Below are 14980 nucleotides of genomic sequence, written 5' to 3' on the forward strand. Positions count from 1 at the left end.
CCGGGGCTTTTTCATCCCATTTTCGCGTTCTCCCGCTCCCTTTTCGCCCTTTTCTCTATTTTTCTATTTTATGACCCGTTTTGGGGCTTTTTCAACATATTTTCACACTTTCCGGACCAATTTTGATCTTTTTTACAACGTTTTCCAAGTTTTTCAGGGCGTTTTCTACACTGATCACCCCACCTCGGGTTTTTTCAACCCATTTTTCGGGGCTTTTCACCCCATTTTCAAGCTTTCGCCCCATTTCTGAACCCATTCACCCAATTTCCTTTTTCTACCCAATTTTCCTTTTTTTTCACCCGGTTTTCAGGTTTTTCACACAATTTAAGCTTTTTTTCCCTTAGTTTTCAAGCTCTTTTACCCCGTTTTCTCCAGTTTTCCCCATTTTCCCACGTTTTCACCCCGTTTTCAGACTCTTCCACCACATTTTCAGGTATTTTAATCCCCACTGGAGCCCTTTTACCCCATTTCTGTGATTTTTAACCCATTTTTTTGATTCTCATTTTTAGAGTTTTTTTATTTTTCACCGTTTTCAGCCTTTTTCACACCGTATTTTCTCTATTTCATACAATTTTAGAACGTTTTCAACCCGTTTTCCAAACTCTCCCTCTGATTTTACCGGTTTTTCACCCCTGTTTCAGGGTCTTTTTTTCGCCCTTTTTCAGTTTTTTTACCCCATTTTCTAGTGTTTTTTTTTTTTTTTTTACGCTTTTCCAGGTTTTTTTCACCCCATTTTCAGCCTTTTTTTCTCCCTTGATTTACCGTTTCAGCCTCCCCTCGCCCCATTTAGGGCTCCCCCCCATTTTGGGGTCCCACCACCACATTTTGGGATCCCCCACATTTTTGGGGTCCCTGTACTCCATTTTGGGGCCTCCTCCCCAATTTTGGGGTCCCCCCCACATCTTGGGGTCCCCCTGCCCCATTTTGGGGTCTCTACTCCATTTTGGGGTCCCCCCCACATCTTGGGGTCCCTCTACTCCATTTTGGGGCCTCCCGCCCCATTTTGGGGTCCCCCTGCCCAATTTTGGGGTCCCCCTTACCACATTTTGGGGCCTCCCGCCCCATTTTGGGGTCCCTCACCACATTTTTGGGGTCTCTACTCCATTTTGGGGTGTCCCCCACCCCATTCTGACCCCCCCAAACCCCACTTCAGCCCCTTTACCCCATCCCAGCCTCCATTTCGAAACCCCTATCCCCCCCCCCCGAACTCCAGAGCGCCCCCCCCCCCGATTTCGGGGTGCCCCCCCCCGATTTCGGGGTGCCCCCCCTCACTCACCCCGCCTGCACCTTCTCCTTGGTCAGCGACTCGATCATCTTGGTCCCCAGATCATAAATCGTTTCCATTTCCGTCGTTTTTAACGTCAATTTTCCCACTTTCGTTCCCTGAAAACGCCACGGGGGGGCCCCCCAACATTTAGCCGGGGGGGGGGCTGAGGGAAATTTTGGGGTCCCCTAAATAATTTTTTGGGGTCCCCTGAAGGATTTTCTTTTTTGGGGGGGGGGGGGGGGGGTATAAACCGCCCCCCTCACCGTGCCGGTGGCCGGGCGATCGATTTGAATCTCCACCACTTCCCCCTCGATAATTTCCGTCTCCTCTCTGCCCAAAAATTAATAAATATATAAATTGAGGGGTCAGGGGGGGGGGGAAGACACCCCAAAAATGAGGGGGGGAACCCCGAAAATGAAAGGGGGGGGGCTCCTGACTTGATGCGGACGCCGATGGAGCGGCGAAACGCCTGAGTCAGCGCCTCGGTCCGGCTCATTTCCAGGGAGAAAATCTCGCTGCCGGCGATGGCCGTGAAGGGGGTGTCGGGCCCCAGCGCCTGCGCCATCCCTGCCGCCGGGAACATTTTGGGGAGAATTCAGCCATTTTTCCGTCATTTCGGGGGGGGGGGTTCGGGGGGGGGCTCGCAGACCCATGGCGATGGCGGTTTTCCCGGTGCCGGGCTGCCCGGCGATCAGCACGGCTCTGCCCGCGATTTTCCCCTCCTTGATCATCTCCAGGATGACGCCGGCGGCGCGACGAGCGGCCAGTTGTCCCACCATGCCCTGGGAGACCTGCGGGGGGGCCCCGGGGGGGGGTTAGGGGGGCTGAACCCCCAAAATTTACCGGTTTTTAATTTTTTTTTTTCTTCAAGGGGGTCGCCCCCTCCCCGTCTCCCCTCGGCACCTGGCGCGGCTCCAGCGCGTCGTCCAGGCCCAGGCCGCGGATGTGGGAGTGGGCACCTGGGGGGGGGGGGGGGGGGGGAGGAGTTAAAAAGACCCCCCAAAAAATTGGGGGGGGGTAATAAAAAAAAAGGGGTGACCCCCCCCACCCCCAAGGATGGGAGAGGGTCCCCGTGGTGGGGGGACCCCCCCCCCCCGGCTCACCGATGCGCTCGATCCTGGTCACGTCTCGGACCTCCGGGACTTTTGGGGTCTGGGCGGGGGGGGGGGGGGGGAGATTTTTTTTTGGGGGGGGGTGTCAGGGTCCCCCAAAATTCTGCCCCAAACCCTCCTGACACCGCCGCGCCCCCCCCAATCAGCTCCGTCCTCATCCTGATCTGCCCTTGCTCCCCCCCCCCTCCAGCTCCTCGGGGTCCCCCCAACCCCCCCAGGACCCCCCCAAACCCCCCCGAGCTCGTCGGGACTCCCCCAAACCCCCCCCAGGACCCCCCCAAAATCCCCAGGACCCCCCCACCCCCCCCTGAGCCCCTCGGGACCCCCCCAAAGCCCCCCCAGGACACCCCCGACCCCCTTTAACGCTTCACAACCCCCCCCAGCCCCTCACGACCCCCCCACTCCCCCCCCCCGACCCCCCAGGACCCCCCCAAACCCCCTCAGCCCCCCCCGAGCCCCCCCAGGCCCCTCACAGGACCCCCCCAAACCCCCCCGGACCCCCCCAAATCCCCGCAGCCCCCCCCGCACCGCCGTTGCCATGGCGCCGCCGGTCCCGCGCTGCTCTCACGCTCGCCGCGCGCGCGCCGGAAGTGGCGCAGGGCGGGAAACGGGCGAAGGGGGCGGAGCCTCGGGGGAGTTGAGGGGGGAGCGGCCGCTCTGGCGGCGCCTCTCGATGGTGCGCGGTCCTCCAGAACCGCCAAGGGGTCTTTTGGGGAGTGTGGGGCTGCCCCATAGCCCCGGCCTGTGCCCCATAGAGACCCCCCAGCCCCTCAGCCTGCCCCATAGAGACCCCCCAGCCCCTCAGCCTGCCCCATAGCCCCGGCCTGCCCCACAGATACCCCAGAGCTGACCTATAGCCCCAGCCTGCCCCATAGGTACCCTATAGGCAACCCCATAAATGCCCCACAGCCGCCCCACCCCCTCTCAGCCCCACCCTCCCCTCCCCCACAGGGGGCGGAGCCAACAATCCCCCCGCCCCCTCGCTGTGGCCTCTCCCCCGTTGCCCCTTTAAGCCTCCCATTGCCCCTTTAAGCCTCCCCCCTCCCCCCCCACGCGCGTGTTCCCCCCCCTCCCCCCCCCCCCGGCGCGTGCCCCCCCCGGCCCCGCTCGCGCGTCTCGTCCAATCAGCGCCGGGCGAGGGCGGGGCCAGGGGCGGGGCCTGCGGTCTGGTTTGGGGGGGGGGGGTCAGTCCGCGATCAGCTGCGGGAGCGCGGGGAGGTGAGGGGGGGGGGGGGCGGCGAAGGGACCCCCCCCCGGGACCCCCCCATGGACCCCCCGGGGGGGGGCACCCAGAGCGGGGGGGGGCGGCTCCTGGGGGGGTCTGGGGGGGTCCTATGGGTGGGGGGGGTCACTTGGGGGGTGCAGGGGGGCCCTTTGGGGGTTTTGGGGGGGTCCCATGGCTGGGGGGGCCCCTGGGGGGGGGCTGGGGGGGGTCTCGTGGGTGCGGGGGGGCCCTTTGGGGGGGTCCCGTGGGTGGGGGGAGCTGCTGGGGGGGGTCCCATGGGTGGGGGGGTCCTTTGGGGGGGATGGGGGGGGTCCTGTGGGTGCGGGGGGGCCCTTTTGGGGGGTCTCATGGGTGGGGGGGGTCCCCCGGGGGAGTTTGGGGGGGTCCCAAGGGGGGGGGATCACTTGAGGGGGGGGTCTGGGGGGTTTTTATGGGGGGGGGCATTTTGGGGGGGCTGGGGGGGTCCCATGGTTCCGGGGGGGGCTGGGGGGGGGGTCTCATGGGTGTGGGGGGACCCTTTAGGGGGCGCTCGGGGGGTTTCCATGGATGGGGGGATCCTCTGAGGGGGGTCCCATGGGTGGGGGGGGTCCCTCGGGGGGGGTCCCATAAGGGGGAGAAGTACTTTGGGGGGGTCCCAAGGGTGGGGGGAGCTGCTGGAGGGGGCGTCTGGGGGGGTCCCATGGAGGGGGGGTCGCTTTAGGGGGTTATGGGGGGGCTGCATGGGTGGGGGGGGTCCTATAGGTGAGGAGGGGCCCTTTGGGGGGTCCCATGGAGGGGGGGGGCTCCCATGGGGAGGCCTCAAGATCTTGGGAGGCCCATGGGGGGTAGGGGGGTGCCCCTAGGGGGGGTCCCATGGGTGGGGGGGTCACTGCAGGGGCACAGGGGTTACCCCCCATTTCTGCCCCCATTTTGGGGTCACCCCCCAGTTTTTCGGGCCCCCCCCCCGCAGGTGAGCTGCCCCCTCCCCATTTTTTCGGGGTGTCCCCCCCCCAGGCGCGATGCCGCTGTCCCGCAGCGTCTCCGTGAGCTCCCTCCCGGGGCTGGAGGAGTGGGGGGGCCCCGGCGCCCCCGACAACGTCGTCCTCTTCGAGGTGGCCTGGGAGGTCGCCAACAAGGGTGAGCGCCCCGGGGGGGGACCCCGAGAACCGCGGGGACCCCCCCGCAACGCCCCCGACCCCCCCCGGGCCCCTGCGACCCCCCCCCGGCCCCCAGGATCCCCCCAAAAAACCTCCCGGGGGTCCCCTTGGGCCGAGGCCTGGGGCTGGAGGCCTGGGCTGGCCCAGGATGCTTTGCGGCCGGTGGGGAGGGGGCGGAGCTCCCAGCATGCCCCGGGGCGGGGTCAGGGCCCAAAGGCCTCTGGGATACGTGGGGGCAAGTTGGGGGGGGCTGTGCATTGTGGGATACAGGAGGGGTCAGGGCCTGGTGCATTGTGGGATATGGGGGGGTCAGGGCCTGGTGCATTGTGGGATATAGGGGCTGAGGCCTGGTGCGCTTTAGACTACTGGGGCAAGGCCTGGTGCATGCTGGGAAGCCACGCCCCCTCGCAGGGCATTGTGGGCCACTGGGGGGGTAGGAGGCACAGCCCGGTGCATGCTGGGAAGCCCCCGACCCCGGTGCATTGTGGGATACTTGGGGGGTGTGAGCCCCCAGGTGCATGATGGGGGGGGTGCCCTCATGCATTGTGGGATGCTCTGAGGCTCCCGGTGCATGCTGGGAAGCCACGCCCCCTCCCATGCATTGGAGGGGTGTCACGTGTCCCGGGGCATGCTGGGATACCGCCAGCCGCAGTGCATCATGGGATACCACGAGGCCTAGTGGGGCTGTGGGTTAAGGGGAAGCCCCGGGGCATTGTGGGATGCCGCGAGGCCTGGTTTGATGTGGGTTAACTGGGGCCCAGTGCATTCTGGGATGGCCTGTGCCCCAGGGCATGCTGGGATACCGCCATCCCCGGGGCATTATGGGATGGCACAAGGCCTAGTATATTGCAGGTTAAAGGGAGCCCCAGGGTGTTGTGGGATGACCTGTGTCCTCATGTATTATGGGATGTCACGTGTCCTGTGTATTATGGGATGGCCCATGCCCTGGTGCATGCTGGGATATCACGTGCCCTAGTGCATTGTGGGATACCGCCAGCCCCGGGGCATTATGGGATGTCGCAAGGCCTAGTATATTGCAGGTTAAAGGGAGCCCCAGGGCGTTGTGGGATGACCTGTGTCCTGATGTATTATGGGGTGTCACATGACATGTGAATTACGGGATGGGCCATGCCCTGGTGCATGCTGGGACACCGCCAGCCTCGGGGCATTATGGGATGCTGCGAGGCCTCTCATCCTGCGGGTGGTTGTTGCGCCAGGGTTTGACACGAGGCCTGGGGGGCGATGGTCCCCGGTGCATTGTGGGCTGCCGCGTGCCCCGGTGCATTGTGGGCTGACGGTCGCCCCGGTGCATGCTGGGAACGCCGGCAGTGGGCGGGATCTACACGGTGCTGCAGACCAAGGCGAGGGTGACGGCCGACGAGTGGGGCGAGAGCTACGTGCTGGTGGGCCCCTACGTGGAGAGCAGCGTCCGCACCCAGGTGGAGCTGCTGGAGCCGCCCCAGCCCGCCCTGCGCCGCACCCTGGCGGCCATGAACGCCCAAGGGTGCAAGGTGGGCACCCAAGGGTGCAGGGGGGGCACCCAGGGACCCCGGCGGGCACCCAAGGGTGGGGGGCAGCGAGGGGGCGAGAGGGATCCGTGAGGTGTTCGGGGGGGATACATGGGGTGGGAGGCTCTGGGGGGGGTGAGGGGGGCACCCGCAGCGCCACGAGCACCCAAGGGTGCAGGGGGGGGCACCCACAGGCCCAGGGTGCTGCCAAGGGCCCCGGGCGCCCTCCCCCACCCCACGTGGGGGGTTATTTTTAGCCCCCCCCAGCTCGCGTTACGCTCCCCCCACGCCAGAAAGGGCAGCAAAGGTCAGGGGCTCCCCTCCCCCCCCCCCAACCCGGGGGGGCTGGGCTTGATTTTTGGGGACATTGACCCGTTTTTGGGCAATTTTAACCCATTTTGGGGACTTTTTAATCCGTAGGGGGGGAACGGTCACACATTTTGAGGAAATGGCCCCGTTTTGTGGGTTTTTTCACTCATTTTGGGGATGTTTGATCCCTTTTGGGGCGTATTAAGGCAATTTTGAAAATATTTCCTCAGTTTTGGAGAACATTGATCTATTTTTGGTGAAAATTAGTTTATTTGTCAATAATATTAACTCACGTATGAAAAACATTACCCTGGTTTTGGGTAACAGTCTGGTTTCGTGAATTTTAACTTGATTTGGGGAGTTTTAACTTAATTTGGGAAAAATTAACCCACTTTTGGGGCAGAATTACCCCATTTTTGGGGAGAATTAACGCACTTCTGGGCCTCATTAGACTATTTTTGGATACATTTTACCATTTTTTTACATATATTTAAATATTTGAGGGAACACTTAATCCCTTTTGAAGGACATGAGGCCAGTTTTGGGGATGTTTAAGCCATTTTGGGGATGTTTAAGCCATTTTTGGGGCTGTTTAAGCTAGCTTGGGTCACATTAACCCATTTTTGGGGACATTTTAGGCGTTTGGGGGGCAGATTTACTGTATTTTTGGGGATATTTAATCCCTTTTTGAGGATGTTTAATCCATTTTGGGGATACTTAATCCGTTTTTGGGGATGTTTAATCCATTATTGGGGATATTTAACCCAACTTGGGTCACATTAACTTATTTTGGGGGACGTTAAACCCTTTTTGGGGACATTTTAGGTATTTGGGGGGCAGATTACTGCATTTTTGGGGCTATTTAATCCATTTTTTGGGGTGTTTAACCCAGCTTGAGCCGTATTAACCCGTTTTTGGGGACGTTTTAGGCATTTGAGGGACACGTTATTGCTCTTTTGGGGATATTTAATCCATTTTTGAGAATATTTCAGCCAGTTTGACCCATATGAACTCATTTTTGAACACGTATAACCAGTTTTAGGGTTTGTTTCATTTCTTGGGGGAGGCCTCATGTCTGGGGGTGCCCCCCCAGGGAGCCATTTTGTGGAATTTTGGGGTGCTGAGGGGTTTAGGGTGCGGGGTAGCGGAGGGTTTTAGGGGCGCTGAAGAGTTCGCCGTGCCCCGTTTTGGGGTGCAGGCTGATGGAGGGGACCCCAGGGGAGGTCATTTGGGGGTGCTGAGACTTTGGGAGTGTCCCCCCCCTTTTTTTGGGGTGCAGCCACACTTTGGGCGCCGGCTGCTAGAGGGGAGGTTTGGGCTCACGGGGGAGTTCGAGGTCTCCCTGGTTTTGGGGTGCGAGCAGATGGAGGGAAACCCGCAGGGCGTTTGGGGGGGTGCTGAAGGTTTTGGGGTGCCTTTTTTTTTGGGGGGGGGGTTCAGGTGCATTTTGGGCGCTGGCTGATCGAGGGGAGCCCGGCCGTGGTGCTGCTGGACGTGGGGGCCACGGCCTGGAGCCTGGAGCGCTGGAAGGGGGAGCTCTGGGAGAGCTGCGCCATCGGGGTGCCCTGGTACGACCGCGAGGCCAACGACGCCGTCCTCTTCGGCTTCCTCGTCGCCTGGTTCCTCGGGGAGGTCGGTCTTGGGGGGGCCCCAGAGAATTTGGGGGTCCCCGGGGGGGGTGGGGTGGTCCTGAGAAGTTTTTAGGGTCCTTGAGAGGGTTTTGGGCGGGGGCAAGGGAGTTTTAGGGGCCCCAGGTTTGTCCTCGTCAGCTTCTTTGTCACCTGGTTCCTTGGGGTGGGAAGTTTTGGGGGTCCCCGGGGGGGTTTGGGGGGGTTCTGAGAGGGTTTTAGGGTCCTTGGGAGGGTTTTGGGGGGGTGCCAAGGGGGTTTTAGGGGCCCCAGGTACGTCTGGGGGGGGGGTCCCCATTCCAGTGTCCCCCTGTGGGTGACAGCGACATTGTTGGGGGGGTGACGGTGACACTGGGGTGTTACGATCCCCATGGGGGGGTCCCAGACCTCCGAGCGTTCCCTGGGGGGGGGTCCCCACTCCAGCGTCCCCCTGTGGGTGACAGTGACATTGTTGGGGGGGTCACGGTGACACTGGGGCGTTGGGATCCCCAGGGGGGGGTCCCACACATCCGAGCGTTCCCTGGGGGGGGGTGTTCCCCGTTCCCTCGTCCCCCCCGCGGGTGCCGGTGACAGTTATTTTTTTGGGGGGGGGGGGTGTCAGTTCGCGGCGCAGAGCGAGGAGCGCCCCTTCATCGTGGGCCACTTCCACGAGTGGCTGGCGGGGCTGGGGCTGGTGCTGAGCCGCGCGCGGCGCTTGCCCGTGGCCACCATCTTCACCACCCACGCCACCCTGCTGGGCCGGTACCTCTGCGCCGGCAGCGTGGACTTCTACAACAACCTCCACAGCGTGAGCGGGGCCGGGGGGCGCGGGGGGGGGTATGGGGGGGTATGGGGGCAACAGGGGGGCGGGGGGGGGCCGGGGGGGGCACAGGGAGGGGCAGGAACCCAGGGAGGGGGGATTTGGGGCTGGGGGGCAGGTGGGGAGGGACAGAGCTGGGGGGGGGGGAATTGGGGGGGGGGGTGTGAGGAGGAGGAGGGGGGGACACACATCAAGTGGGGGGGGAACTTGGGGTTGGGGGGAGCCAGGGAGGGGGGATTTGGGGGGGGGGGGAACCTGGAGGAAAAATTGGGGTGAATTTGGGGTGGGGGGAACCCGGGAGGGGGGGAACATGGCGGGGGGGAACCTGGGGCTGGGGGGACCCAAGGGAGGGCGGCAGCACCCCGGTGCATGATGGGACAGTGAGGGGGGGGTGTCAGGGGTCACCCTGGTGCATTGTGGGACCCTGGGGGTCACCCCAGTGCATTGTGGGGCGCTGGGGGGGGTCACCTGGGAGTACCTGTAGGCCGCTGGGGGTTGGGGTTGCCGTGGTGCATTGTGGGATGCTGGGGTTCAGGGCTCACCCCGGTGCATTGTGGGATGCTGGGGGGGTCAGAGGTCACCCCGGTGCATTGTGGGATGCTGGGGGGGTCACCTGGGAGCCATTGTAGGCCGCTGGGGGTCGAGGTTGCTGTGGTGCCTGCTGGGCCGCTGGGGGTCAGGGGTCACCCCGGTGCATTGTGGGACTCTGGGGGGGAGTCAGAGGTCACCCCAGTGCATTGTGGGATGCTGGGGGGTCAGGGCTCACCCCGGTGCATTGTGGGCCGCGGGCGGTGACCCCCCCGCCGTGCCCGGGCCCAGTTTGACGTGGACAAGGAGGCCGGGGAGCGGCAGATCTACCACCGGTACTGCCTGGAGCGCGCGGCCGCCCACTGCGCCCACGTCCTCACCACCGTGTCCCACGTCACCGCCGCCGAGGCCGAGCACCTGCTCAAGCGCAAACCCGGTGGGCAGCGGCGCCCTGAGCCCCCCCCCCGGGCGGGGGGCACCCCCAGATCCCCAGAGCACCCCCAGATCTCCAGCCCCCCCCCCCCCCAGTGTTCCCGAGGAGCACCTCAGTGTCCGGAGGGGGGACCCCGGTGTCCCTGGGAGGGATCCTGACACATCCAGGGGGTCCCAGTGTCCTCAGGGACCCCAAAACCCTCCCCGGGGACCCCAACAGCCCCATCAGGGGACCCCAAAACCCCCAGGGGGACCCAAACAGGCTCATGGGGACCCCAAGAGTAACTCCAGCACCCCCAGGGGGGACAAAGATCCCCCAGGGACCCCAAAACCCTCCCCAGGGATCCCAACAGCCCCAGAGGGACCCCAAGATCCTCATGGGGACCCCAAGGGTGACCCCAAGGTCCTCTCAGGGACCCCCCAAGGGGGGTCCCAGTGCCAAAGGGGGGGACACAACACCCCCCACCCCCAGGGACCCCAACATCTCCAGGGGGGACCCTGACACGCCCAGAGGAGTCCCAGCACCCTCTGGGGAGGCACAAAGATCCCTCAGGAACCCCAAAACCCCCACAGGGACCCCAACAGCCCCAGGGGGACCCCAAGAGTGACCCCAACACCCCCCCGGTGAGGACAAAGATCCCACATGAACCCCAACCCCCCCCCCCACCGCCCCCCTGAGGGGACCCCAACTCTCCCACAGCAAACCCAGTACCCCTCGAAGGACCCAGGGGGCCCCAGACGGATTCAGGGCATCTGGGGGGTGGGGGAGCCCCAAAACCCAACCCTCCGGGTGTGTGGGGGGGGTGTGTGTCCCCCCCAGATCTGGTGACCCCCAACGGCCTCAACGTCCGGAAGTTCTCGGCCATGCACGAGTTCCAGAACCTGCACGCCCAGAGCAAAGCTCGTGTCCAGGAGTTCGTCCGGGGACACTTCTACGGGTCGGTGTCCCCAGGGGGGGACCCCAAAATCAGGGGGGGGGACCCCAACATCGAGGGGGGACGCTCCAGAGTCCAGGAGGGGACCTGGGTGTGCTTGGGGGGGACCCAGGAGTCCCGTGAGATAGAAACATCTGGGGGGGGGGATACAGGTGTCCCAACTTTTTGGGGTAGATGTGGGGTTTTGGGGGGTCCTCGATGTCTAGGGGAGACCCTCAGGAGTTTGGGGGGGCCCCCAGGTGTTTGCGGGGGACCTGGACATTTGAGGGGGGCCCAGGAGATAGAGGTACCTGGGGGGGATACAAGTTTTGGGGGGGGGAACATGGATTTGTGGGGGTGTGGGGTGGATTTGTGGGGGTGTCAGAGGAGTCGGGGGGGGGGTCAGAAGGTTTGGGAGGGGGTCAAGAGGTTTTGGGGGGCTCCCAGGGAGTTTTGGGGTACCCTGGGGGTGTGTGAGAGATTTGGGTGAGTTCTGGGAGGAATTGGGGGGTACCGGAGGGGTTGGGAGGAGTCTGGGGGGGATCGGAAGGATTTGGGGGGGTTCAGGGTGTTTTGGGGGGCTCCCCGCGGGTTTTGGGGTGCCCCGGGGTGACGGGGTCCCCGCAGGCACCTGGATTTCGACCTGGACAAGACGCTTTTCTTCTTCATCGCGGGGCGTTACGAGTTCTCCAACAAGGGGGCCGACATCTTCCTGGAGGCGCTGGCGCGGCTCAACTACCTCCTGCGGGTGACACAGGGGGACACGGGGGGGACAGGGGGGTGTGGGGACACGGGGGGGGTGTGGGGACACGGGGGGGGGACACGGGGATGGGGGCACGTGGGAGTTACGGGGGCTGGGGAGGTGCAGGGGCGTGTTTGGGGACTGGGGGACATTTGGGGACACAGGAGCCATTTGGGGACACGAAGGACATTTGAGACTGGGGGGAGACATTTGGGGCCGGGGGGGACCTTTGGGGACATTTGAAACGGGGGGGGGACACACACATGACACATTTGGGGACAATTGGGGCCAGGGGCTGTTTGGGGACATTTGGGGACACGGGGGGGATGTTTTGAGGCGGGAGAGGGGACGTTTGGGGCCAAGGGGGGGGATATGAGGGGTTGGGGGGACACCGGGGGACACCGGGGGACACCGGGGGACACTGGGGGACACCGGGGGCCCCCGCAGGTGAACGGCAGCGAGGTGACGGTGGTGGCTTTCTTCATCATGCCGGCCCGGACCAACAACTTCAACGTGGAGTCGCTGAAGGGCCAGGCCGTGCGCAAACAGCTCTGGTGGGACCCCAAACCCCCCCGGGGGGGACCCCAAAACCTCCGGGACCCCCCAGAACCCACAGGGACCCCCCAAAACCCACAGGGACCCCCCCCCAAAATGTCCCCAAACCCCAGGGCTTCCCCCCCAAAAACCTGAAGGATTTCACAAAAAAAAAAAAAACAACAGGGGTGACCCCCCCCAAACCACCTGAACCCCCCCAAAAACCTCATGGGACCCCCGAAACCCCAGGGGGGACCCCAAACGCTGAAGACCCCCCCCAAAACTCCTCAAGACCCCCGAGGACCCCCCCAAAACCCCTCATGGACCCCCCCCCCCTCCAAATCTCCGGGATCCTCCCCCCAATCCCCAAGGGCCCCCCCCAAACGCCCCTCAGGGCCCCCCCAACCCCCCCCGGGGAACCCCAAACCCCCCACGGGCCCCCCAAAACCCCCAGGAACCCCCCCAAGACCCCCAGGAACCCCCCAACCCCCCCCCAAAGCGTCCAGGGAAGGGCATGTGGCCCCCCAGGCACCCAGGCTGATACCCCCACCCTCCTTTTTCTCCCCCTATCCCCCCCATTTCTCTCCTCCCCCCCCCAATTTCCCCCTCCCCCCCCCCCAATTTTTCTCTCCTCCCCCCCCAATTTTTCTCCCCCCCCCCCCCAGGGACACGGCCAACGCCGTCAAGGAAAAATTTGGGAAGAAACTCTACGAATCGCTGCTGGTGTAAGCACTGCGCCCCCCCCCCCCCCCTTCCCTCTCTTTAATTTTTTGAGGCCCCTTATTTATTTTGGGGGGGGCCGGGGGGGTCCTATTTTACCCCTCCGTGTCCCCCCCCCTTAAAAATTTTTCCAGGGGGAACCTCCCGGACATGAACAAAATGCTGGACCGGGAGGATTTCACCATGATGAAACGCGCCATCTTCGCCACCCAGGTACCCCCCCCCGCCTCGTTTGGGGTTGATTTTTTTTAATTTGGGGGGGCGCTACACAAAATTGGGGGGTCCTGGCTCAACCCGACACTTGAATCTTCTTGTTTTTTGTTGTTTTTTTTTTTTAACGTGCCCCCCCCTCCTCTCTCAGCGACAGTCGTTCCCCCCCGTTTGCACCCACAACATGTTGGACGACGCCACCGACCCCATCCTGACCACGATCCGCCGCATCGGGCTCTTCAACAGCAGCAACGACCGGGTCAAGGTGACAATGGGGGGCAGTTTTATTGGGGGGGGGGGTGTGAAGGGATTTTGGGGGGGGTCAGGGATATTTGGGAGGGACTGAGGGGGGGTTTTGGGGCGTTTTGGGGTGGGTAAGGGAGGATTTGGGGGTTTAAGGGGGCGTTTTGGGGAGGGCTGGGGGGGCTCATGGAGGGTTTGGGGGGCCGGGGGGGGGGGGCAGGGGGGGTTGGGGGGGTTTGGGAAGGTCCTGGGGGGGTAAAAAGACATTTTGGGGGGTTGGGGGACATGGTGGGGGGACTGAGGGGGGGTTTGGGCGTTTGGGGGTGGGTAAGGGAGGATTTGGGGGTTTAAGGGGGAGTTTTGGGGAGGGCTGGGGGGCTCATGGAGGGTTTGGGGGGTTTCAGGGGGGGTTTGGGGGGGTCTTGGGGGGGTAAAAAGACATTTTGGGGGGGTGGGGGACATGGAAGGGGGGGGCTGAAAGGGTTTTGGGGTTGGTAAGAGAAAATTTGGGGGTCTAAGGGAGGTTTTGGGGAGGGCTGGGGGGTTCAAGGAGGGTTTGGGGCCTTGGGGGTTTTGGGGGGGGGATTGGGGGGGCTGGGGGGGTAAAAAGACATTTTGGGGGGCTGGGGGACATGGAGGGGGGGCTGAGGGGGTTTTGGGGGTTTGGGGGTGGGTAAGGAGGGGGCTGAGGGGTTTGGGGGGCCTGGAGGAAGTTGGGGGGATCCTGGGGGGGGTCCGCGGGGGGGTTGGGGTGTCTTTGGTGACCTGGAAAGCTCATGGAGGGGGGGGGGGAGTGTCCCAGGGGGGTCCCCAAGCTCTGGGGGCTTCCAGGGGGGAATTGGGGGTCCCGGGGCAGGGTCTGAGGGTTTGGGGGTTCCCGGGGGGGCCCTTTCTGACTCTGCCGCCCCCCCGTGTCCCCCCCCCAGATCATTTTCCACCCCGAGTTCCTGTCGTCCACCAGCCCCCTCCTGCCCGTCGACTACGAGGAGTTTGTCCGGGGGTGTCACCTGGGGGTGTTTCCCTCTTACTACGAACCTTGGGGTTACACCCCAGGTAAAAACAAACTTGGGGGGCCCCCTCCTGGATATTTGGGACCCCCCTCTTTCTCTGATTAACCCCCCCCCCCCCCCCGATTTTATTTGTGTGTGTGTCCCCCCCCAAAGCTGAGTGCACGGTCATGGGCATCCCCAGCGTCTCCACCAACCTGTCGGGGTTCGGGTGTTTCATGGAGGAGCACATCGCCGACCCCTCGGCCTACGGTCAGCGGGGGGGGCACACGGGGGGGTCCCCAATATTTGGGGACATGGAGGGGGGGTCCCCAAACCCTTGGGGACATGGGGGGGGGGTCCCCAAACCCCGTGGGGACATGGAAGGGGGCACCCAAACACCTGAGGCCATGGCGGGGGGGGGTGAACACTTGGGGCCATGGGGGGGGTCCCCAAACCTCTGGGGTCATGGGGGGGGGGGGTCCCCAAGCTCCCAGGTCCTGGGGTGGGGGGGTCCCTGGGCCGGGTCCCCCAGCACTTGTGTCCCTGGGTCCCCAACAACCCCCCAGTTCCCTGGGTGCCCAAGTCCCCAACCCCCTGGCGCCCTGTGTCCCCCCCCCCCGTGTCCCTGTGCCCCCCCGTGTCCCTGTGTCCCTGTGCCCCCCCCCCCCGTGTCCCTGTGTCCCT

At 63.8% G+C, this 14980-nt stretch overlaps 2 protein-coding genes across 2 annotated transcripts in view; one reads left to right on the forward strand and one right to left on the reverse strand.

Annotated features, from left to right (window-relative positions):
* The window catches only part of RUVBL2 (RuvB like AAA ATPase 2), a 28368-nt gene extending 25353 nt beyond the window's left edge, over window positions 1-3015 (reverse strand). The window contains 7 exon segments of the mRNA XM_074929824.1: window positions 1276-1383; window positions 1531-1597; window positions 1705-1834; window positions 1917-2058; window positions 2171-2226; window positions 2371-2419; window positions 2908-3015. Coding sequence (XP_074785925.1) covers window positions 1276-1383; window positions 1531-1597; window positions 1705-1834; window positions 1917-2058; window positions 2171-2226; window positions 2371-2419; window positions 2908-2919 — 564 coding nt within the window. The 5' untranslated portion in view covers window positions 2920-3015.
* A 478-nt stretch (window positions 3016-3493) lies between these two features.
* LOC141972061 (glycogen [starch] synthase, muscle) overlaps window positions 3494-14980 on the forward strand; it is a 12360-nt gene continuing 873 nt past the window's right edge. Inside the window, exons 1-14 of the mRNA XM_074929825.1 lie at window positions 3494-3597; window positions 4598-4720; window positions 6070-6251; window positions 7998-8189; window positions 8787-8972; window positions 9804-9948; window positions 10765-10882; window positions 11486-11606; window positions 12048-12154; window positions 12800-12859; window positions 12989-13067; window positions 13216-13329; window positions 14234-14360; window positions 14471-14566. Of these exons, the coding sequence (XP_074785926.1) occupies window positions 4603-4720; window positions 6070-6251; window positions 7998-8189; window positions 8787-8972; window positions 9804-9948; window positions 10765-10882; window positions 11486-11606; window positions 12048-12154; window positions 12800-12859; window positions 12989-13067; window positions 13216-13329; window positions 14234-14360; window positions 14471-14566 (1645 nt within the window). The 5' untranslated portion in view covers window positions 3494-3597; window positions 4598-4602. The remainder of the gene's footprint in view (window positions 3598-4597; window positions 4721-6069; window positions 6252-7997; window positions 8190-8786; window positions 8973-9803; window positions 9949-10764; window positions 10883-11485; window positions 11607-12047; window positions 12155-12799; window positions 12860-12988; window positions 13068-13215; window positions 13330-14233; window positions 14361-14470; window positions 14567-14980) is intronic.

The sequence above is a fragment of the Athene noctua genome, chromosome 31 (assembly GCF_965140245.1).
Source record: "Athene noctua chromosome 31, bAthNoc1.hap1.1, whole genome shotgun sequence".
In the NCBI taxonomy this organism is placed as follows: domain Eukaryota; kingdom Metazoa; phylum Chordata; class Aves; order Strigiformes; family Strigidae; genus Athene; species Athene noctua.